Source organism: Schistocerca cancellata, chromosome 8, assembly GCF_023864275.1.
Source record: "Schistocerca cancellata isolate TAMUIC-IGC-003103 chromosome 8, iqSchCanc2.1, whole genome shotgun sequence".
Taxonomy (NCBI): domain Eukaryota; kingdom Metazoa; phylum Arthropoda; class Insecta; order Orthoptera; family Acrididae; genus Schistocerca; species Schistocerca cancellata.
This window is the reverse complement of record NC_064633.1, coordinates 396,361,219-396,385,732: the sequence shown is the minus strand read 5'-3', so window position 1 is coordinate 396,385,732 and position 24,514 is coordinate 396,361,219. Positions and strand designations below refer to the sequence as shown.

Below are 24,514 nucleotides of genomic sequence, written 5' to 3'. Positions count from 1 at the left end.
ACTGTCAGTCTTAGATTGGCATGCACAATTTCATTAACATTCCTGACATGATCATCATTGGTAGACGTCAAAGGGCATCCTGAATAAGGGTCATCTTTAAATTCTGTCCAACCATTTTTGAAACACCAAGTACAGCTTAAGCACTCACCATTGTAGGTTACTGCATCATTTGGTATGACTCTATAAAGATTTCTTTGAGTTTTATGTGAAATTTAATGCAAATGCATTGCTCCTCTAACTCAGCCATCTTGAAATTCGCAAAATGTGCAACTCAATGTTCTACTCAATATAGCACTGAGCAATAAATAATGGACATACAACAGTGAAATTTCTGGCAGTTACACACTAAACACAGGCATATGTGGGGATTCCAACTGTGTTTTTTCCAACACATCAATGGTATGAAATTACGAATGTTCCAGAATTCTTTGAACAGACCTTGATTTATCAGGATTGCATTACTGTACACATTAGCTTAGATGTGCACCTTCAATAAACACATTTACAGTGGACTGGAACAACCACCATGATTAATGATAAGATATTTATGTTACTGACTAATGGAATTACCATACAGTATTCATATTTCAAGTCACATGTTATGTAATTAGTAGAAAATTGTTAACTTTAGAGACTCTGCTCTTTATCTATCACAACATCTGTTACAATAATTTTGTGTAGATAGACTGAAATGGCAACTGAAAATTTGTACCAAGGCCGGAAATGGAGCCCAGGTGCATTAACCACTAAGTCACCTTGGCAGAGCAGATCACACAGCTGCAGGACTTACCCTAGCATGCCTCCCTTCTCAATCCAAGTAGTAGGCAGGAGACATGGGTGCAATTCCCAGCCTTGGTACAAATTTTCACTCGCCACATCAGTCTATATACATAAAGTCTGTATGAGACTAGTAAAGTCTATGAAACTGTGTCATTTCATTTACCTTACAACAAGGGAGAATTAATTACAGTGAGTTTTGTTTTCTAAATTGCTAACAGGAACTCGCAAGAATCCCAGTAGATTAATCATTCATTGAATGACTAGTAATTCATGATTTACAGTTTATTTTGTAAGACTTCCAATTTGTTAAGGTCAGTAAGTGGTTTATTGAAACTAGAATAAAGAACACCATTTTGTTATCTACACAAAGGTATAGAGTAGGCCTACATGTATAAATTATTTTTATCTTGTATTGGAATGACGTCTATCACTGTTCATTTGACACAAAATTTTATTTATTAATAACATTTTATTTATATCTAAAAACAAAGATGATGTAACTTACCAAACGAAAGCTTTGGTATGTTGATAGACACACAAACAAACACAAACAAACACACAAAATTCAAGCTTTCACAACCCATGGTTTCTTCATCAGGAAAGAGGGAAGGAGAGGGAAAGATGAAAGGATGTGGGTTTTAAGGGAGAGGGTAAGGAGTCATTCCAATCCTGGGAGTGGAAAGACTTACCTTAGGGGGAAAAGAGGACAGCTATACACTCGCGCACACACACGTATCCATCCGCACATATACAGACACAAGCAGACATATGTAAAGGCAAAGAGTTTGGGCAGAGATGTCAGTCAAAGTGGAAGTACAGGGGCAAAGAAGTTGTTGAATGACGGGTGAGGTATGAGCAGCGGCAACTTGAAATTAGCGGAGGTTGAGGCCTGGTGAGTAACGGGAAGAGAGGTAATATTGAAGGGCAAGTTCCCATCTCCAGAGTTCTGATAGGTTGGTGTTAGTGGGAAGTATCCAGATAACCTGGACGGTGTAACACTGTGCCAAGATGTGCTGGCCGTGCACCAAGGAATGTTTAGCCACAGGGTGATCCTCATTACCAACAAACACTGTCTGCCTGTGTCCATTCATGCGAATGGACAGTTTGTTGCTGGTCATTCCCACATAGAAAGCTTCACAGTGTAGGCAGGTCAGTTGGTAAATCATGTGGGTGCTTTCACATGTGGCTCTGCCTTTGATCGTGTACACCTTCCGGGTTACAGGACTGAAGTAGTTGGTGGTGGGAGGGTGCATGGGGCAGGTTTTACACCGGGGGTGGTTACAAGGGTAGGAGCCAGAGGGTAGGGACAGTGGTTTGGGGATTTCATAGGGTTGAACCAAGAGGTTACGAAGGTTAGGTGGATGGCGGAAAGACACTCTTGGTGGAGTGGGGAGGATTTCGTGAAGGATGGATCTCATTTCAGGGCAGGTTTTGAGGAAGTCGTATCCCCGCTGGAGAGCCACATTCAGAGTCTGATCCAGTCCTGGAAAGCATCCTGTCATAAGTGGGGCACTTTTGTGGTTCTTCTGTGGGATGTTCTGGGTTTGAGGGGATGAGGAAGTGGCCCTGGTTATTTGCTTCTGTACCAGGTCAGGAGGGTAGTTGCGGGATGCGAAAGCTATTTTTAGGTTGTTGGTGTAATGGTTCAGAGATTCCGGACTGGAGCAGATTCATTTGGCACGGAGACCTAGGCTGTAGGGAAGGGACCGTTTGATATGCAATGGGTGGCAGCTGTCACAATGGAGGTACTGTTGCTTCTTGGTAGGTTTGATGTGGATGGATGTGTGAAAATGGCCATTGGACAGATGGAGGTTAATGTCAAGGAAAGTGGCATGGGATTTGGAGTAGGACCAGGTGAATCTGATGGAATCAAAGGAGTTGAGGTTGGAGAGGAAATTCTGGAGTTCTTCTTCACTGTGAGTCCAGATCATGAAGATGCCATCAGTACATCTGTGCCAAACTTTGGGTTGGCAGGCCTGGGTAACGAAGAAGGCTTCCTCTAAGCGACCCATAAATAGGTTGGCGTACGAGGGGGCCATCCTTGTACCCATGGCTGTTCGCTTTAATTGCTGGTATGTCTGGCCTTCGAAAGTGAAGAAGTTGTGAGTCAGGATGAAGCTGGCTAAGGTAATGAGGAAAGAGGTTTTAGGTAGAGTGGCAGGTGATCAGTGTGAAAGGAAGTGCTCCATTGCAGCGAGGCCCTGGATGTGCGGAATATTTGTGTATAAGGAAGTGGCATCAATGATTACATGGATGGTTTCTGGGGGTAACAGATTGGGTAATAATTCCAGGCGTTCGAGAAAGTGGTTGGTATCTTTGATGAAGGATGGGAGACTGCATGTAATGGGTTGAAGGTGTTGATCTACGTAGGCAGAGATACATCCTGTGGGGGCTTGGTAACCAGCTACAATGGGGCAGCCGGGATGATTGGGTTTGTGAATTTTAGGAAGTAGGTAGAAGGTAGGGGTGCAGGGTGTCAGTGGGGTCAGGAGGTTGATGGAGTCAGGTGAAAGGTTTTGTAGGGGGCCTAAGGTTCTGAGGATTCCTTGAAGCTCCGCATGGACATCAGGAATGGGATTACCTTGGCAAATTTTGTATGTAGTGTTGTCTGAAAGCTGACGCAGTCCCTCAGCCACATACTCCCGACGATCAAGTACCACGGTCGTGGAACCCTTGTCCGCCAGAAGAATGACGATGGATCGGTCAGCCTTCAGATCACCGATAGCCTGGGCTTCGGCAGTGGTGATGTTGGGAGTAGGATTAAGGTTTTTCAAGAAGGACTGAGAGGCAAGGCTGGAAGTGAGAAATTCCTGGAAGGTATGGAGAGGGTGGTTTTGAGGAAGAGGAGGTGGGTCCCACTGTGATGGTGGACGGAACTGTTCCAGGCAGGGTTCAATTTGGATAGTGTCTTGGGGAGTTGGATTATTATGAGTAGGATTAGGATTATTCTTCTTCGTGGCGAAGTGATATTTCCAGCAGAGATTACGAGTGTAGAACAGTATCCTAGAAGATACATCCTCCGTCACAGCGGGACCCTTCTCCTCTTTCTCAAAATCACCCTCTCCTAGAAGAGGAATCCTACACTCGTACTCTCTGCTGGAAATATCACTTCGCCATGAAGAAGAATAATCCTAATCCTACTCCTAATGATCCAACTCCCCAAGACACTATCCATAACTCAGGAAAGGATGAGGTCATCAATCAATAACTACAGCAATTCACTGAAAGTAAATGACCATTGTTAAAATGTTTTCACATATTTATAAAGCAGAAAAGGGATGGTATATGACTCCTATAGTGTTACTAATGTCATCTTCAAAATTATTGTCCTACTGAATGAGACTTGCATCTATAAAGTAAAGGTACTGGCAATCAGAGGATGATATATGAAGACCACACTATAATTTGATTGCTAATATTGGCAGTGGGTACACACAAAATATTAGTGGTCCAAGGTCTTTAAATTACTACAGATTCAGAATTAGGAAGCCTCTGCCTTCCCATTTCTTGAAGTTGCTACATGCTGTAGTAGAGCGAGATCATCTGCATATTATGTGGTAACAGTTCAGAAATGGTGTTCACCTTCAGTGGTGATGGGAACAACTGAATGAAAACAATCAATTTGGTTGGTTGTTGGAAAATAATTCAGTGATTTGGTTGTATTTTTATGAATCAGTTGAATTATTCTATCTTTTGAGTGAAACCAGTCTGTGGAAGCAAACAAGTGATTCAGTCAGCTGTAGTTTTACACATCAGTTGGATTATTATTCATTCGTTTCCTGAGACTGAAACCAGTTTGTGGGAGTAACTGAATGAAAACATTCAATTCAGTCCATTGTAGTTTTGCATATTGACTGAATTACTCATTCTTTCTTTTAAAGTGAACCCAGTCCGTAATTTTTCTGTCAGTTGAACGAAGTGTTTGTTCTTTGAACTGAAACCACTCTTTAGTGTTTTAGTTCACTGAGCTGTCCATTCATTCTTCTGAATGAAATCTGTCTTTTCACTTTTTAAAACTCATTACTACTCCATATTGCTGTGGATTAAATTCATTCAAATGTAATTAACATGTAATTAATTAAGCTGATGTACTGCTTGGGATAGAAAGTTGACCATAATTGTTCCCTTAGGGTAGAAGAAGAGGAAGAACATTGGCAAATTTTACACTCTATTTTAATGAAAGGTTGTGATGATGTCCATTAATTAAAAATCATCTAGCATATAAACACTTACTCAGTCACTTATTTGTGGGGAAGATACATATATTGTGCAGAAAATAATTTTACCAGCTCTGTACACACAAAACATAGTCATGCACACAAAGCTGTTCTCACTTTAAAAGTCTTTGGGAAATAGCAGATGTAGCATTTGACAGTCATGAAGAAGTATTATTCACAATCACACACAGGCCCTTCACTTTCATTGTTAAGCCTTTCTCTAGCCATCACAGTAAATGGTACATAACATCATTAGCACATCTCATGGACTGCTAGGGAAGACATTTCGAGTATTTTTCTATGGTATTACTATTGTGTTATTTACGTGTTAATTTTTACTAACTTGTTTTTTATACAATGGGAAGTCCAGGCTGATATATCAACAATTATAAAAAGTGTAGTTTGCTACTCACCTTAAAGATGAACTGCTGAGTTGCAGACAGGCACAACAAAAAGACTGTTACAAACTAAACTTTTGGTCAAAGCCTTCTTCAAAAAAGAAAGGAAAACACACATTCACACAAGCACGTGGACCTCATGCATGCATGGCTGATACCTCCAGTTGCTCTAGACAGACTATCGTGTGCATGAAATGTGTTTGCTTGTGTGAATTTCTGTGTTTTATTTTCTTTTCTGAAGAAGACTTTGACCAAAAGCTCACTGTGTAACAGTCTTTTCATTGTGCCTGTCTGAAACTCAGTATGTCATGTTTATGGTGAATGGCATCTATCTTTTCATAATTGTTAATTTGTGTTTTATTAATTTTAAGTATTATTAAGGATCCCCAGTGACTTCCTTTTGTGAAATGACAGACTCTTAAAATGGCTAGGGTCTGTGTGGTAGACTTTAGATGTGGATAATGGGTGTAGCATTTTTATCAACTGTTTATTACATGTTACAACCTATTAAAAATTAATCAGACACACTGAAGAATGTCATACAAGTGATAATAACCTCACCTGGAAGACGATAAAAAATATACGTTTTGTTTAACAAAAAACTTCAAAAAGTTCAACAAATTTATCATTTCCTAACAAAAACAAAATTTGTATTCTGATTATTATATCTTTCATACACATGTAGAACCAACCACTCTTTGTGGAAACACATGGTTGTAATTATGGTATCTCATGACATTTGATAGAAAAGAAGTACATTCTAATATACTTCATAAAATTATTTGCACTGTATAATCGTAGATGCTGACAGAGTCTTCATAGGATACCAATCTAATAGAAGCTATTAAGTTATAGTGTGATACATTATCGTACCTGAAAAAATAAATCCACTCAGTCTCTGACGTTCATTTTCGGGAAACCATCTACCAAAAATTACGTGCATGGATGGTGTAATAATGCCCTGAAATATAAAACAAAATTACATTAATGCATTAAAATAGCTACAGTTTTGATGTAACTCTTCAGGCTTTCCCGGCGATCTAATGACATCTTGGGTTGTCGGGTGTTCTGCCGGATATCAGCGTCGTACTTGCACGATATTTCGGTCACGTAGCTCGAGACCTTCATCAGGTGCGACCTGAGACTGCTCCTCGAGTGGACCTGGTCCAGAATTTATGCCTATGGCCTTCCCCCTCCACCAACGGCTGCAGGCGCTTCCTCTGTGGTCCGCGCTCATTCCCTGCGACCTGCTGGAGCGTTGCTGCTCCGTTTTCCGTCCGCTGCAGTTCTAGGTGTTCCCTCTGCGGTCCGCGCCCACCAAACCCGCTCCTGGGAGTTTCATCTATGGTCTGGGGTACCAAGCGTTCCCCCTGCGGTCCGCGCCCGCTCACCACGACCTGTTGGAGCGTTGCCGCTCCGTTTTTCGTCCGCTGCGGCTCTGGATGTTCCCTCTGCGGTCCGCGCCCACCAGTCCCACTTCTGGGTGTTCCATCTTTGGTCTGGTGCACCTGGCAGTCCATCAGGGGCTCGTTTACCATCTCCATGTCTCTGGTTCTTCTGTTTGTGTAGTGTTGCAGTTGGCCCCGTTGCTCCTTTAACAATTCCAGAGCCGGATCCCAGGCTCTGCTTAGCTGGTACCCTGTGTCACAATTCATAAGATCGTCAGCCATCTAGCACAAACACCCAGATTTTGGGACAGTGTTATAAGAGAATCGATAGAAATTATAATGGCTGACGATCTTATGAATCGTGACACAGGGTACCAGCTAAGCAGAGCCTGGGATCCGGCTCTGGAATTGTTAAAGGAGCAACGGGGCCAACTGCAACACTACACAAACAGAAGAACCAGAGACATGGAGATGGTAAACGAGCCCCTGATGGACTGCCAGGCGCACCAGACCAAAGATGGAACACCCAGAAGTGGGACTGGTGGGCGCAGACCGCAGAGGGAACATCCAGAGCCGCAGCGGACGAAAAACGAAGCGGCAACGCTCCAACAGGTCGTGGTGAGCGGGCGCGGACCGCAGGGGGAACGCTTGGTACCCCAGACCATAGATGAAACTCCCAGGAGCGGGTTTGGTGGGCGCGGACCGCAGAGGGAACACCTAGAACCGCAGTGGACAGAAAACGAAGCAGCAACGCTCCAGCAGGTCGCAGGGAATGGGCGCAGACCACAGAGGAAGCGCCTGCAGCTGTTGGTGGAGGGGGAAGGCCATAGGCATAAATACTGGACCAGGTCCACTCGAGGAGCAGTCTCAGGTCACACCTGATGAAGGTCTCGAGCTACGTGACCGAAATATCGTGCAAGTACGACACTGATATCCGGCAGAACACCCGACAACCCAAGATGTCAGCTACAATTTTGTTTTAAAGCACAAGCAGAAATTCAATGAAAATACAAAATAAAATGAACTTGGGGCTTTCTCGGGGTTGATTTTTGCTGTGTGTGTGTGTGTGTGTGTGTGTGTGTGTGTGTGTGTGTGTGCACGTGCGTGCGTGCTTGCGTGGGTGTGTGTGTGTGGATGGGGGGTGGGTGAAACGAATTTGTAAGCTGATATAAGGCATTCTAGTTCTTGTTACATGGGTACCCATCCCCTAATGTCACCAGTAGTTGGTGAGAGATTATTTTTACCCATGCCAAGTTTGTTTTCCATTCACAACATTCCACTATTGTATTATCTAAACAAACCTCTTCCATTTCAACCCATTTTAAATGCAAGAAAGTGGTGCACATTTGTGAACATGTTCATGAAGTCCCATCACACTTTACTGCCAATGTGACATTCATTAATGCAATGTGATTTGTTTTTCATTTACAAATATTGATTTTAGAATTAATATTGTTTTTGAGTAATTTAATGTTCATTCTTATTGTTCATTTACAATATATTCATACTTTACTATACTTTTACTGTAGTTTGTGTACATTAATGAATGGTCATGTAGAAATGAACTGAAACTGCAAGTTTGTAAGGCAGTGCCTGTACACAAACTGGGTGATGGGGGTACGGTTGGGGGTGGAGGTTGATGCAGTTGACACTTGTATGGCCTGTATTTAGAATTTCAGAATAACTTCCTGTACACACACACACACACACACACACACACACACGCACGCACACACACACACACACACACACACACACACACACACACACACAATTTCATCTGGCAGGAAAAGGACGTTAAAGAGTGGCAATCTGGCAACACGGTAACCACATATATGGTAACTACCTCTGTCAGTACATATTGGTTGCACTATATACCGTATTTACTTGAATCTAAGCCACACTTTTTTTCCGGTTTTTGTAATCCAAAAAACCACTTGCGGCTTAGAATCAAGTGCAAAGCAAGCGGAAGTTCAAAAAATGTTGGTGGGTGCCGCCACAACTAACTTCTGCCGTCGAATATATGTAGTGCTACACAGGCATGCTTTGTAGGCACAAAGATAAATACTGGCACCAAAACCTCTGCGTCAGTAAATAAATTTTAAAAAAAGGTTGAAGACGAGCTTTTTTCCCTGCCCTGAGTTTTGACTACTGCATTTTCATACATTATCCAACAAAGTAAACACAAATTACGTATTGTTCATCTTCGAATGTAGCAGCATTTCAATGTACTATGAAAATCCGGCTGGCAAGACTGTTTGGGATGTTTGTCAATATGGCCAACTCTACATTCTGAATTTTTTCGTACCTGTGAGAAGAGATGGTTGCTAATAGGAACTTTTATGAAGTATTCTCTTCACCATAAGAATAATACGAATATAAACATTTTGCCATGTATTGTTTCGTGTTTGCTGCTATCTCATTTAAATCCTGTCTGCCCAATAAACTACAAAACTAGAGTGAGACAACAGCAAACGCGGAAGAATATACATATCATGTGTGTTTATATTCATATTATTCTTATGCCTAATAGTGATAGTCAGAAATGAAGCACGGCAATTGACTAGATTTTTAAATCTAAGATGACTCTAATTTCTGTGCAGAATGTAATGTACTAAAGAGGCGTCTGCAAAGATTTTCAAACAGAGAAAAGTTTTCACTAAACTCTCGTTCAGAACATCTTCTATCATACACAGTCTATTATTTCGTTCTTGTTGATCAATATCAAAGAAAGCAGCAGTGTAAGTAACAACAAATAACAGTCTCTTGCCATTGTTTCGCTTATGAGACAATTCCTCTCCCTCTCCCTCTCCCTCTCTCTATTTTTTTTTTTAAAGCGGCGGTAGCGCGCACAAAAGCAAGCCATGCTGCGTGCTGCGACAGGCCGTAAACACGCACTATCAGAATGCAACAAACAATGTACGACACAGTACAGTAATACATTTTCAGCTTAGAGTGACGTAAACACCTATAACAAAGAAAACGGCGCTTATCAGATCAAAGAAAAATAATCAATGAATTCAAACTAGACGAAGCACATGAAAAAGGACGGGTACCCGTATAAATTCAGACGGAGAGCCTGCGCATAGCAATGGCTACCTGGTAAAGCTTAACTGCTAAGCTTACGACTCGAACCAAACTTCTGTAGCTGTATCGTCATTCATTCGACCTAAATTGTCTCTCATATTACAATGGACCAACTTTGTTCCGATTTGGAGATGCGGCCTAAAACTTTTCTCTCCCCCTGAATTTCGAGTCTCAAATTTCAGGTGCGGCTTAGATTCGGGAAATTTTTTTTTCCTCCATTTCGAGTCTCATTTTTCAGGTGCGGTTTAGATTCGGGTGCGGCTTAGATTCGAGTAAATACGGTTGTTGGTGCAGTGGACAGAGTTTTGGGTTAGCACGTAGGAGGTCAAGGGTTCAATCATGGGTTGGGGGTGCATTTTTTTTATTTGCTCATTTCATTTTGACATTTCATACTGTAATATACACCATTTCATAGCTACACGTATCCTAAATTTACAACATTTTGTAATGCTGAACATAGCAAATACATGGTTAGATAAATAGGAAATAGACAGCTGAAACAAATGACTTGTCATAGGACAGAATAACTACAAAAACAATACCAATTTCAAGATGCTAAAGATGATAGTACAGTACAATAACACAACATTTACTTGTGATTTATACTACATGTAACATGAGCAATCAAATGTCACACATTATCAACCAGTGACAATAATAATGTCCCTGTTAATGACCGCATGACCTTCACAACAGAATACATTGTCCTCAGAACAACAGATGCTCAAAGCGAACTCCCAGCACGTCCAAACATTGTGCTACTTCCAGGTCTTGCAGCTCTGGACTCTTTGCAGCAAAGTTGCATCCACAATAACAAGAACAGAATGAACACTCGCTACCAATTCTTCCACTTTTGTCAATGGAGAAGAGTACACATGCTCCATGTGATTTAGGTCAGGTGAACATGGTGGCCATACAACTGGACCTCCATGTCTGAGCCATTTCCATGGAAATGTTCTGTCCAAATACTGTCGCACATTAATTCCAGATTGTGGAGATGCACCATCATATTGGAACCATATCCTCTGCTGAACATGTAGTGGAACATCTTCCAGCCCAACAGGCAGACAGTTTGAGAGGAATGCATGATACCTTCATGCAGTCAACCAGTCAGGCAACATGTAGGGGCCCAAACACCAGTCACCCAATATTCTGGCCCAGATGTTGATACCAAAGTAAACTGGATAACTACAGTCACAGGTGACACACGGGTTAATCTCACACCAATGGTGGGCACTGTGCATATTAAAGACACCCTCATGAGTGAATGCTGCTTCATCCGGCCATATTAAGGTGTTCATGAAGTTGTCATTGGCTTCCTATTGTTGTTGGAATCATTCACAGAATTGCATCTGCTGATGGCAATCTGCAGGATGATAGGGGTACAGCCCATGTTGTGCAGCACGTTAACGACCATGCATTGCAGGACAAGCAGCTGCCTTGTTATGCAACATGTACTTCGCTGACATTCTTGGTGTATGACCTCCAGAATAGCTTCCTCAGCAGCTGGAGTACAGCAAGTTAATGGATGACCTCTATCACACAGTGGTGGAAGTAGAGAACATGACTACCAAAGGCACAGCTGGAGATGATGAAACTATAAGGAGATTGTTTGAATTGTTGCCCCCGGATGATAATTACATGAAATATTTGTCAGGATTTGTAAGCAGGTGGAAGTAGAGGACATGACTACCAAAGGCACAGCTGGAGATGATGAAACTATAAGGAGACTGTTTGAATTGTTGCCCCTGGATGATAATTACATGAAATATTTGTCAGGATTTGTAAGCCGTGAGTCCTTGAGGTACAGAAATACGCAGACAGCTAAAAGTAAGTTAAAACAGTTTATTAACAAAAGACTGATTATAAACATGCATGCTACATGCACCCATCATCACTATGTCTGATATCCTAACAATGGCTAATTACAGTTGTATCGAAGGGCTCCATGGTGAGCTAAGAAGAGAGACATATTCGCACCCGAGGCCACATTAGTTATACGGGGTTCTGCAGATGGTGGCCAATGGCTTACTTGCTTGTGGTGCACAGTCGCTGTACGTACGTCTACTGACCAAGCAAATTGTCAGCATTCCAAGGTACGTCAGCTGGCGAGCACGTGTCATGTACTGTACCGCTACAGGCAAACCCATAGACCCTTACATCACTCTCCTCAGAGAAAACGAGCAACCACAAGTGACTCAAAACGACCTCCTGGGCGATATGAATCTATTTTGCCATTTGTGACATCAGAAGGCATTGGAACATGTATTTCATTTGCAGACACAGTAACGCTCGGTACAAAGAAGTGAGCTTTCAGGATGACAATTTCATACATGACACATGCTGTTGACAAAAGACGTATTAATAAAAGCAATAAAAACACAATATTGACAATTGAGTATGCATTAACATTACGGATGAATCAAAGGACTTCATTTTATTCGCTGCTTCAATGAAGTTTAGCTCATTCATTGAAAGAAATTATATTTTCATGGATATCCTTAATTAAATCATTGTCTTACATACTTTACATGAATACCTACCTGTCTCCATTTCACAGGGTAAGTATAAATCTTATACATTTCAAAATTATGCTTTTATCTAGCAATGGACATAGAAACAATAACAGTTAATTCATCTTCAATCATTAAAGAGTGTGTGGTGGTTAACTTATTGTAAGCATATAAACTGTAAGAGTTAACAGGGTAAATCATAGTATATGTTGCATCTAGCTTTCATTCAATTGACAGTATGATCTGTGAAAATTGTTCTGTACACTGCTCAAACAATCATTTGAACTACTTTCTAAGGCTGTTCTTAAGTTAGGGGCATCAATTCTAGCATCTGATAAACTATCAGTAATCCTTAACAAAAGAGTGTTTAAATCTAAATGTGCACTCACAGCATTTAATCCTTGGAATAGTTCTTGGTTATTTGTATTCATTTCATTATTAATTACGTGGAAATGTGAGATAAATTGCTTTGCAATCTGTTCAATGAAACCTGTGTGGTTAGTAATGGTTCTTTGAATACTCTTTAATATGATAATTTCATAAGAGAGATAGTTGAATTTGTACTGGACTGTTGCTCAAGAGCTAATATTTCGCCTTTAACTTCCAGTAGATCTCAACTAGTTAAAGTACAAAATACAGTATGAAGGAGACTCCCTCCAAAATCAAACCAGGCATGTTTATGCCTAATTAAAGTTTTGTGTGGCAAAAGCTTTAAAAAACAGTAAATCTCTTGTTCATAATTAGCAAATTTAGCTCTACCTGCATTTTAGCTGTGATCCAGTTATTATACCAAGATGTACCCATTTCCAAAATTGTTTCATTACCCTTAACAGAATGAATTAGATCAATTTGCTTCTTTACAGAATTGAACTGTTCATGGATTTCACTCAGATTGTACTTGAGTACAAGTTTTGCATTACTTTTTGAAACTACCATGTATGATTGTGGTTCAAATAAAACACTTGTACTCTGTGGTACTATTACTCCAGCATTGGTAGAATATGCTATTATGGCAAACATTAGAATAAAAATGAACATGGTTAATCAGTTCTGTATACTAGAGTTAACAATGAACATAAAGTAAATGAGTTGCTTCTGGTAACCTGTGGAATAAAAGGTTTAGTTTCACTTGTGCACTTGTGTAATAGCTTCAAAACTAAATTTTCACAACACATTCACATAAGCACATGGCAGAAATAAACACACGCATTGCACTCTCACACGCTACACACATTTATGCAGATTGTAGGGGTGTCTGGAACAGGATTGCTCAGAACATGGTGATGCGTCAGCCTCAAAGTTTGGACTACGACCTTGCGATTCTCGCTTCCTGGGTTTGAGAACAGCAGACTACTTCTTGGTTGGTCTTCATTGTCTTGCGATGCTACAGGAAATCTACCCAGAAATGGCTTTACACAACTGACATTAACAACAATCAAACAAAAGGGCAGTTGGAGCTTAAGAGTGACTGGTGACACCACCTCCAAGATTCGATATGATCCTTTCCAAAACTTCTTAAACTTTTTGACTTGGCTCTCCTTTAACACCATGTTGCTCAGATACACAAGACCTCCAACTCGATACTGTGGCACTGCTGCTTGTCGGTCATGTTGTTTTGCTTGCTGAAGAAAAGATTGATGGTTTCGCTGTTTCACTCCCCTCCATGCTTCCTTTAGTTTGCATGCTAGATCCCTCACGTGTTCATTGCTGATTTTGGCAGTGAACGCAGTCTTCTTCCATAGACGATCTCATATGGTCTTAGGCCAGTTGACATCCAAATTGTTGTGCTTTCTGCCCACATAATGGCTAACCATTTTAATAATTGTTCTGTGGACTTGCATTTCCTTCAGGGTGTGCTGGTGTAGTCCTTAACTGAGTTATTTGCATGAGCTGACAAGTCTGTTTAAGTAATTCACTCATAAAATTCGTTCCTTGATCACTGATTATACTTAATGGTGACCCAAACTTAAGAATTCATTCTTTTACAAAAACATTGGCTGTAGTCTCAGCACTCTGATCAGGTATTGGTATCATGAGAAGGTATCTAGAGAAATGGTCTAACATTGTCAATATGTATTTGTTTCCATCTTTAGTCTTAGGCAATGGTCCTACAACATCTAGTCCTACTCTTTCAAATGGTTTACTTGCCTCTGGCAGTTCTTGCAATGGTGCTCTACTTTTTCCAACATTATTCTGCCTGTTACAGGAATAAAATTGTGAAACAAACTCGAAAATGTCAGCTTTGCAGCTCGGCCACAAAAACATTTGAGCTGTTTTGATGTTTGTTGCTTTTTTACCACAATGTCCTGATAATAAAGAATCATGATGTTCTCTCATAATTTGTTCTTTCATGCTTTCTTGAACAACTAGGCGGTTTCCTTTACTAGTGGTTTTGTATAATAATCCATTTATTTCAACAAAACGTTGATCATTTTTCCATAATTTGCATTGTGGATCTTCTTCTTGAGCTGCCTTTAACTCTTCTTCTTGACTTATTGTAACACAAATATTGACTTTTTGATTCATTGCATCAGCATTCACATGTTGTATACAAGGTCAGTGAATAGCCTTAAATCGGTACTCACTCAGTCTTAATACCCATCCTGTTAATCTGGAACTTGGATCCTTTAAGATCAATAACCATTTAAGTGCAGCATGATCTGTAATAACTGTAAATTCTCTTCCTGTGTAGAAACATCTGTTATGTGTTATACTGAAAACCAAAGCACAAAGCTCTTTCTCAGTAGTAGTATAATTACATTCTGCTTTGTTTAATTGCTGGGAAGAAAATGAGATTGGATGTTCATGACCGTCAACTTCTTGAGACAAGATACCAAAAATTATTACATCATAAAGGTAAACAAGTGCTTCTGTGGGGGTGAGCCCACATAAAACTGAAACCATCAGGCGTTGAAATGTAGCTGGAGCATTACGAAGTCCAAATGGCCTATGAAGATACTTATATACTCCTGTTGCAGTTGCAAATGAAGTTTTTGCTTGAGCATCTGGATGCACTGTTTACTGGTGATAACCACTTGTTAAATCACATACTGAAGAAATTTGACATCTGCCCAAGTAATCCAAGGTTTCCACTTAATTTGGTAAGGGGTAAATTTCGGGTGTGGTCACAGAATTCAAAGATCAGTAATCAACACAAAAACAGAACTGTGGTTCTCCAGAAATTGATTTCTTCTTTACAATTACAACAGGCAAACAGCACGGTGGGTCTGAAGGATCTCTTGGTTTTATAATTCCAGCTTCTAATTGTTCTTTAACCAGGCCCTCTACTAACTCTCTTTGACTGAATGGTATTGGTTTCTGCTTGATTGGGACTGCATTCTCTGTATGAATATGATGCTGAACAAAATGAGTGACAGGTAAATTTGCACGTTCTTGGAATAAATCTGCATACTCCAACAAAACATGTGCTAAAATCTTCTGTTCATCAGCTGTCAATTGTTCTGTCTTCTTCCAAATCTTGCCCTTCAGTTCATTATTAACTTCATCTCCTCGTTGCAATTTTGCGGTACTGTTGCAAAAATCTGTGTTTATAACTTCAGCATTTGCTACCTCATCTGGAATCTGTATTACGTCACTTTTACTTACGCTCAACACTTCAGCAACTTTCGTTCCTCATGACAAAACAACATACTCATTGCCCATATTCATTATTGTAACTGGGACTTTTGTGACATTCTGTCTCACCATTGTAGTGACACTTACACTTCTAGCAATATAACAATGCATTGTATCCAGTAACTCACTTTTCTCAGGTCACTCAATTAATAACAAAGTTCCTTCCTTGCATCAGGGTGACTTAACTTCAACATAGATTGTCTTTCCTGCTCCCTTGGGAATTTGCTGAGGCTGATCAATTTGAACATCGACTTGGACAGTTTGAACTGATGCATCGCTTGGGCGGTCCATTCCCGTGATGTCAGTATTGCTGTTCCTTTGAGTACGATATGAAGAATGATTTCATAGGTTGTAGTTACTACGGCCTAGTCCGATCTTTCTTTCTGTGACAAATATGTCTGCCTTGTTAGTGGACACCATCGTAACGCATTTCGTTATTTGAAGTTACTTGCACCCTTGCTGTGTATTTATCTTTATTTTCACCTTGATCTTGGCCATGGGCAAGAATTAATTCTATGTCAATTTCTCCATAGTTATGTAGTCTTCCTCCATTTAACACTCACACTTTTAATAGCAGCGGTCTGAATTTATCCCATTTATCTATGCAACACCACATTAATGAGGTCTGTGCTCCTATGTCAATAAGTAGTTTGATGTTTCTCCTACAATATATAGCACCTATCATGAAGTTATTTTTGGTCTGGTTTTCGCTGGAACTAACAGGAATCACTGTTTCTGGCAGGGGGCGAATGGAGTGGTGGCCCATACTTCCACATACTTGTTTAAAGATCTGGCAGATTGTCTGTTGCTTGTATTACCTTTCTTCTTGTTGCAACAATCTCTCGAAACAAGGCCCTGCATCCTGCATTGATAGCAGATTCAATTCTCTTTACAATCCTTACACTTGTGACCCAGCATTGCACTGCTGTGTTGAAAACTCTGCGTTCTTGTTTCTGCATCTTATTCGGTCGTCTTAGTGCTTCAACGAAACCAACAGCTGATTCTACTGCTTCCTCAAATGTTTTACATCATACCAATCTAACAGCTTTGCTTACTTCTTCTCTGTGTACAATCCATGAATAAATGTGTCCAAGGCTCTCTGGTCAGCTTTGAACAACTGAATGCAATTTTCATTTTCATCTTCTACTAACCCGTACATTTCAGCACTGATGTTCTCAATTCTGTTGGCAAACTGCTCGATAGATTCATCTCATCGCATTCACAAACTGTAAAGCCGCTCTCTGTAAAATCTAATCACGTTTTTATATTTAAATCTCTGAATAACAACCGTTCTAAACTCATTGTAATCTTCTTTTTTCACGCAAGTAGGCTCCATGCTAATGAAATCTTGTGCTGCTTCCTGAATTCTTAATTTGGCAACCACTAGCTTATCAGAATCTGTCCATGATCCTAACGGGGTGGCACCTTTAAGTTTACAAAAAACAAAACACTGTCACATCATCTTCATGTTTCCCGCTAAACACTGGTACTGATGGCAATAATTAAAAATTCTTTACTGTAGTTGTACTTGAACTGCATGAACTATCATTTGACAAGTCTGTTGGAATGTTATGCTCACTTCTTTCTGCTTTTAACTGCTGAATCTCTTCCTGCATTTCATTAATAACAGTTTGTAGATCAACAACGTTACTCTGACTGAATTGCGGCATTTTGTTTAATTTAATGCCAAAGAGTCACTCAAGTGTAAAATAAAAATCCATCACTGCCTTTTGTATTCTAGCCAAACTGAAGTAGATCAACCTGAATTTCAGCGTTGGATGTCCCCACGTAGTGGGAAGATGTTCATGCTGCTGCTGCTCGAAGTTCACATTGTGCTGCACCTCTTCAGGACTGTATGTTTTCCACAATTATCCCCATGCTGACACCACTTCTATAAGGAGGTTGTTTGTGTTGCTGTCCCGGATGATAATTACATGAAATATTTTGTCAGGATTTGTAAACAGTGGGTCTTTGAGGTACAGAAATACCTGAACACCGAGAAGTAAGATAAAACAGTTTATTAACAAAAGACTGATTATAAACTTGCACGCTATGTGTGCTATCACTGTGTCTGACATCCTAACACCGGCTAGTTATGATTGTATCAAAAGGCTCCATGGTGAGTTAAGAAGAGAGACATATTTGCACCCGAGACCATATGGCACGCTGCAGACAGCAGCCAGTGGCTTACTCCATTGTGATGCACTGCAGCTGTAAACAAGTCTACTGACCAAGCAAATTGTCAGCATTCCAAGATAGGTCATCTGGTGAGCACATATTATGTACTGTATGGCTATGTGCCAACCTGTAGACCCTTACAAAACACTTTTTATCTGGATGGTGTCGACGGGGATATCTAGCAGCATATTCATGAGCAGCAACACCAGGCCGGTTATCAGATGCACCACAATGGTTTAGAGGTTTACAATGAGAAAATTTGATGCATCTACGCATGTACATTGGAGTCTGTCATGGGTGCGTTACTCCACTTGCAAATAGTCCATCTGGTGGACAGCGCATACAGTATAAACATGCCATCAGTCCTGCATGCTGTTCCACCTAATGCACATTATGCCTCTGACAGATATTGTTCCGCATGATCCATCCCAACACCACTAACTGTGAAATGTTCGATTTCGAATTACCCTGTTTCCCTAATAGACTTGCTATTTCCACAATCCCATCAATAGAATAATAATAATAATAATAATAATAATAATAATGAGATATGTACTAAACAGCACGTGGTTACCAGACTCAGTGTTGAAAGGCATAATACATACAAATAGTAAAAGAATTTGGACATTATTTGCAAAGCACATTGCTAGTCCTAATGGGAACATAAGGCCCTAACGAAATGTAATGGACCTGAACAAGGCATGAATAATAATTGATACTAATCTATGGGCCACTGGAGGAGGGTTCAAAGAAAACAGGTTTCGCATCTAGTAGATGAAGTGGTGCGAATAAATTAATAGCCGCAATGTGGAAAGGACTTCTTTCAAAGCTGACCAATCTTCCATTTCTACAATTGTAGTATGTAAGTACAAATGTTTTCTAGAGGACCCGCTGCAATCACTATTGATGATTAAGATGCCAGATACTGTACCAGCTGGACTATATTTACCAAATAAAAAACATATGCCTCAACCGGGGATCGAATCATCGACCTCCTGCAGACTGACCCAAAACTCTATCTACTGCACCGATTGTACAACTATATGCTGACAGAGGCAGGCACCTTACATGTGGTTACAGAGTTGCCAGATTGCCACTCTAACATCCTTTTTCTGCAGGATGTACTCGCCAGACAAAATTACTATGGTACAAACTCCACAAAGCAGAAAATTTAGAATTTGATAGTGCTATCTCATACACAAATGTTCAAATGTTTAAGACAATTTTTGACGTTTTATGTTTTTCATTTCCATATTATTTTCTACTTCATGCAAGCAAATTTATTTATTTATTTTTGCTCCAAATTGGCAGTGTTTGCTTTGATAGGGAAATAATTACATTTACTTACAGAAAAAATTCCAACAATAATACGTGTCAGCATGAAAACAACTGGTCCTCCCTCAGCTGCCAAAGGGCCCAGCACTGAGAAGAGGCCTGCCATCAAAAGTCCTGTGCAGTAGACCCAACGAGCACTGTATCGTGAGGCAGTGTAACCAGCAATGATGTTAACTGGTGCATATCCATAGTAGTATGATGATAATATGTATCCTTGCATATCTTCATCCCACTCAAAGTCACCTGGCTGTTGAAATAAGCAATTTATGATTATGAAACATAGTTGTTAGACAACCACGAAAATGTATGTAGTTTTTGTAGAACACATTGAATAATCAGAAAATTAATAAACAATAATGAAGATACATAACTTTCCACCTGAAGTTGATGAATGAATGGCACATAGACACACTTAACAGTATAGACATTACTATCTTTCAGGTACTGCTAAATCTCCTAGTTTGAATGCACACTATCCTATGCACAGATATCCAAATGCATCCACCCACATCTACGTTAACTGTTTAAGGGTGGATATTCAGTTTCAGTGGAGTGGAGGGAGAGGAAAGAAATTAAGCAACTAAGAGGAGGGTAAGAGGAAAAGTGCAAGAGTGGGTTAAAGTGATGGAAGGCAACAAAGGAGACAGCACCAAAATGAGACATAGAAATGATCACAATAACAAAACTAAGAGAGAAGGACACAACATATAAAAGTGGAGGAAAAAGTGATAAGATTTGGACATGGGAGGAGTGCTGTGAATTACCAACAGTTTTTAAAATTACAACACATTCAAAAGAAAAAGAAAAAAAAGAACAGGATTAGTCATTTCAAACAACAAGAGCAAAAGAAATATGTCTACTATCTACCAATGAAGATATTAGAAGATATTACATTGAATGTGGAGACTTCTTGGGATGCGAGATGTGGAGAACAACTAACATATATGAGATTGCCCATGACTTTGCTACGTTTGTTCAGAAACTATACAAAATTCATTGTCTGCTTGTAAACGCACAACACTCATTCCTCCCAATACAAGTGTACAAGAGCAGGAAAATGAGTTTAGAGGAAAAATACCTGAGACAAAAGAATACAAAAATTACATTGGCTGTTGCACATTTCCTTGCTTTCTCGTTGAGAGGTTTTCATGTTGTTCCAGTAACACCTGTCTAATGTCAGAGATACATAATCTTAGGAGGAAACATAACTTGGTTATTTAAAAATGGAAACATTTAAATATTTCAAGAAAAATGAAGGTTTCAGTTTGAATCCTGGTAGTGGAAGAAATTTACACCACCAGTATTTAATTGGCAAGGGGAGGAGAGAAAGCGTGGTAAAGCTTCTGATTACCAGACTTGGCAACAATCCACTAGACTAAATTTTAAAGCTGTCTGTAGTCTCTCATGAAATGGGGCATGGTACACTGTTGATGGCAGTGCCAGTTTATGAGTATATGTTGTGCATGTTCTCAAATTTTTAGATTCAGATAAATTTGAGAGTGTGAAATTAATACCATCTTCTGTTTAACAGTTATGCTTATCAACAAGTTTATACAGATAGAGCCACTGTCAATAATAATAACAAAAGTAATAATAACAATAATGCAATACAGGATCAAACAATAAACACCAGATATTACAGCAAGCATATTATTAAAGATCCTAATACCACAACAGATAAATGCAGACTTTGCAAACAACAAATAGAAACTGTAGATCACATCACAAGTGGATGTACAATACTAGCAAATACAGAATACACCAGAAGACATGACAATGTAGCAAAAATAATACATCAACAACTTGCCATACAACATAAACTAATAAAACAATGCGTTCCCACATACAAGTATGCACCACAAAATGTACTGGAGAATGATGAATACAAATTATACTGGAACAGAACCATTATAACAGATAAAACAACACCACATACCAAACCTGACATCATACTCACCAATAAAAAGAAGAAATTAACACAACTAAAAGAAATATCCATACCAAATACAACAAATATACACAAGATAACAGGAGAAAAAATTGAAAAATACATCCAACTGGCTGAGGAAGTCAAGGACACATGCGGCATCAGGATAAAGTTGACATTATATCAATTATACTATCAACTACAGGAGTCATACCACACAATAGCCACCAGTACATCAACGCAATACCGCTACATCCAAACATACATATACAGCTACAGAAATCTGTAATTATTGATACATGTTCAATTACCTGAAAGTTCCTAAATGCAATATAACATATACCGTACAGTTAAAAGGAAGTCATGCTTGATCAAGGTCCGCATCACTTTCCATTTTTAACCAGACATAATGTCTGAGAAAAGAAATGCTATAATAATAATAAATATGCATAACTTATCTGACAAAAGAAAGAATTATTTTGTGGAATTATGTTGTTTTGAACATAATTAACTACAGTTTATGGCAATACCAAAAAAATGTGTAAGCTTTCACAACTGTCCATTTTGTATTTTTGTGCAAGTGGGAGTTTTCATGCTTTCCATTTTTTTGGACGAAGTAGAAATCCCTAACAGATGTATTAGTTCATGAATTTACTTCCATGCTGAAAAGCAGATAATCTTACGCTATGATCTAACTGTACACTTCCTTGTTACATGTTTGCTTGTAGTCATGCTCATTTGACTTTGTCACTCTCTCAATCAAACTATCTGTTCTCAGAGGCCGTACTTCCCTTGAGGCTAACTTTTCTTGGTACATCCTCACAGTTTTATTTTTCTATTAGTATTTAAAACAGTCAATATAATCCATGTTTACACTGCACACGAAAGCCGATTCCCGCACAATACACAACCAACTCCAAACACAAAGTTCCATTTGTGGAAATGATGAAACTCAAGTAGTAATGTCTATCAACATGGCCACTTGACTAGAATATAAATGAGGCACTGAGCACCATAAGGGCCTAAAGCACACTGCCTTCAATCCCACATTTACTGTAAGTGAATATCAGAGAAACCAGCGATATAGCTTTTTGTGGATTTTTATATCTACATTGTGGGCCTACAGCACAGATAAACCTGACTCACCATAAGATCAACAGATTTCAGAAGCATGAATAAATGCTACACTCTCACAATAAACACTGATGTGCTTTAGGCCAAAATGGTCCTCAGTGCCTCAAATGGATTACAGTATGATAAAATTCACAACTTAATGTACTACAACTCATTCAGAAACCCACAAAATAGGTTTATTGTCAGTACAGTTTTAACATATACTGACATCTGATCTAATTTTACTACAGTATATAGTGAGCAAATTACCATATCTGAGACATGTGCTATCATCTGGCAGGATTTATGCCAAATGAATGGGGATAAAAGTCTGCCACAGTGTGTACCACCTGGTGGAGATGACATAAACTTCTAGTTGAGTGGCAAGGGCTAGCTGTCCACATTGTGAACCAAGCACATTGTTTATTGAATCTGTATGTATTTGGCCCTTAAGGCAATTATGTCACGTAAGTTGCTCATGTGCAGAAGCTCCTTAAAAAGTGTACAAATGAAGGTGTGCTCACAACCCTGATGCCAAGATGCCAAGTTTTATGGGTCTAGAGGAGCAGTAGCACGATAGATTTAAGTGCCATATCTTTCAGATTACAGCATCTATGTTACACTTAACAGCATTCAAAGAAAAATAACCAATAAATCAGCAAGGTGTGGAAAGTTAGGGTGTTCACACACTCTTGTGCTCTTACACAGCAGCCACCACTGGTTGATGGGGATCCATCAACTGGATATGGACCCTTGAGCCAAGGACCCATTTGCTATTGGCGCCAGGTTTCACCCTCTACCTTACTCCATCATCATACAGCCCAAACATGAAACCACACTATAAACACACACCTACTACAGTTGCTTACATCCAACTGATCCATCTAAGACTCAAATCTCACCCACTGTTTGGTGCTGTTTAAGAGGAACAGGCTATGTGCACCAAGTTTCACTCTCTCCATTATTTCATCACTGTACAGCATAAATATGAAACTACACTCTAGATGCACCCATTTGCAGTCACTTACACTCAATTGAAGCATTTAAAACACAACTCTCATATACAATGTGGAAAGGGGTCATTGTGCATGAGGAAGAAAACACTTTCTGATTAGGTGGCTGAAAAGGCCAGCAGGGTCTTCCAAACAACAATGCATTACAACTCCTTTCCGACAGTTGTTGTTGTTGTTGTTGTCGTCTTCAGTACTGAGACTGGTTTGATGCAGCTCTCCACGCTACTCTATCCTGTGCAAGCTGCTTCATCTCCCAGTACTTAGTGCAACCTACACCCTTCTGAATCTGCTCAGTGTATTCATCTCTTGGTCTCCCTCTACATTAAAGAAACAAAACTGCTTTCAGTCACTACCTGTGATTTTTACTACAAAGCATGATGCAATTCACATCCTAGGGGACCACCTTCAAGTGTGTGACATCATCCTGTATCACTGTAAACCTATAAACAGGCTACCACTGGTTGTCTTAAGCATACATAGGTCTTATAAGATAATATACTGTGCTGTAAAGCAGCTATAATTTTTTGTGAAACAAAGATAATGGAGAATATAATAGAGGGAAACATTCCAAGTGGGAAAAATATATCTAAAAACAAAGATTATGTGACTTACCAAATGAAAGTGCTGGCAGGTCGATAGACACACAAACAAACACAAACATACACACAAAATTCAAGCTTTCACAACCAACGGTTGCTTCATCAGGAAAGAGGGAAGGAGAGGGAAAGACGAAAGGATGTTGGTTTTAAGGGAGAGGGTAAGGAGTCATTCCAATCCCGGGAACGGAAAGACTTACCTTAGGGGGAAAAAAGGACAGGTATACACTCGCACACACACATATCCATCCGCACATACACAGACACAAGCAGACATTTGTAAAGGCCAAACAAATGTCTGCCTGTGCCTGCACACGGGCAGACGGACACGCG

At 39.8% G+C, this 24,514-nt stretch overlaps 1 protein-coding gene across 1 annotated transcript in view; it reads right to left on the bottom strand.

The window, feature by feature from the left end:
* The window catches only part of LOC126095219 (putative inorganic phosphate cotransporter), a 98,409-nt gene that overhangs the window by 59,710 nt on the left and 14,185 nt on the right, over positions 1-24,514 (bottom strand). The window contains exons 3-4 of the mRNA XM_049909958.1: positions 19,546-19,779; positions 6,269-6,356 (exon numbers count right to left, since the gene is read on the bottom strand). Coding sequence (XP_049765915.1) covers positions 6,269-6,356; positions 19,546-19,779 — 322 coding nt within the window. The remainder of the gene's footprint in view (positions 1-6,268; positions 6,357-19,545; positions 19,780-24,514) is intronic.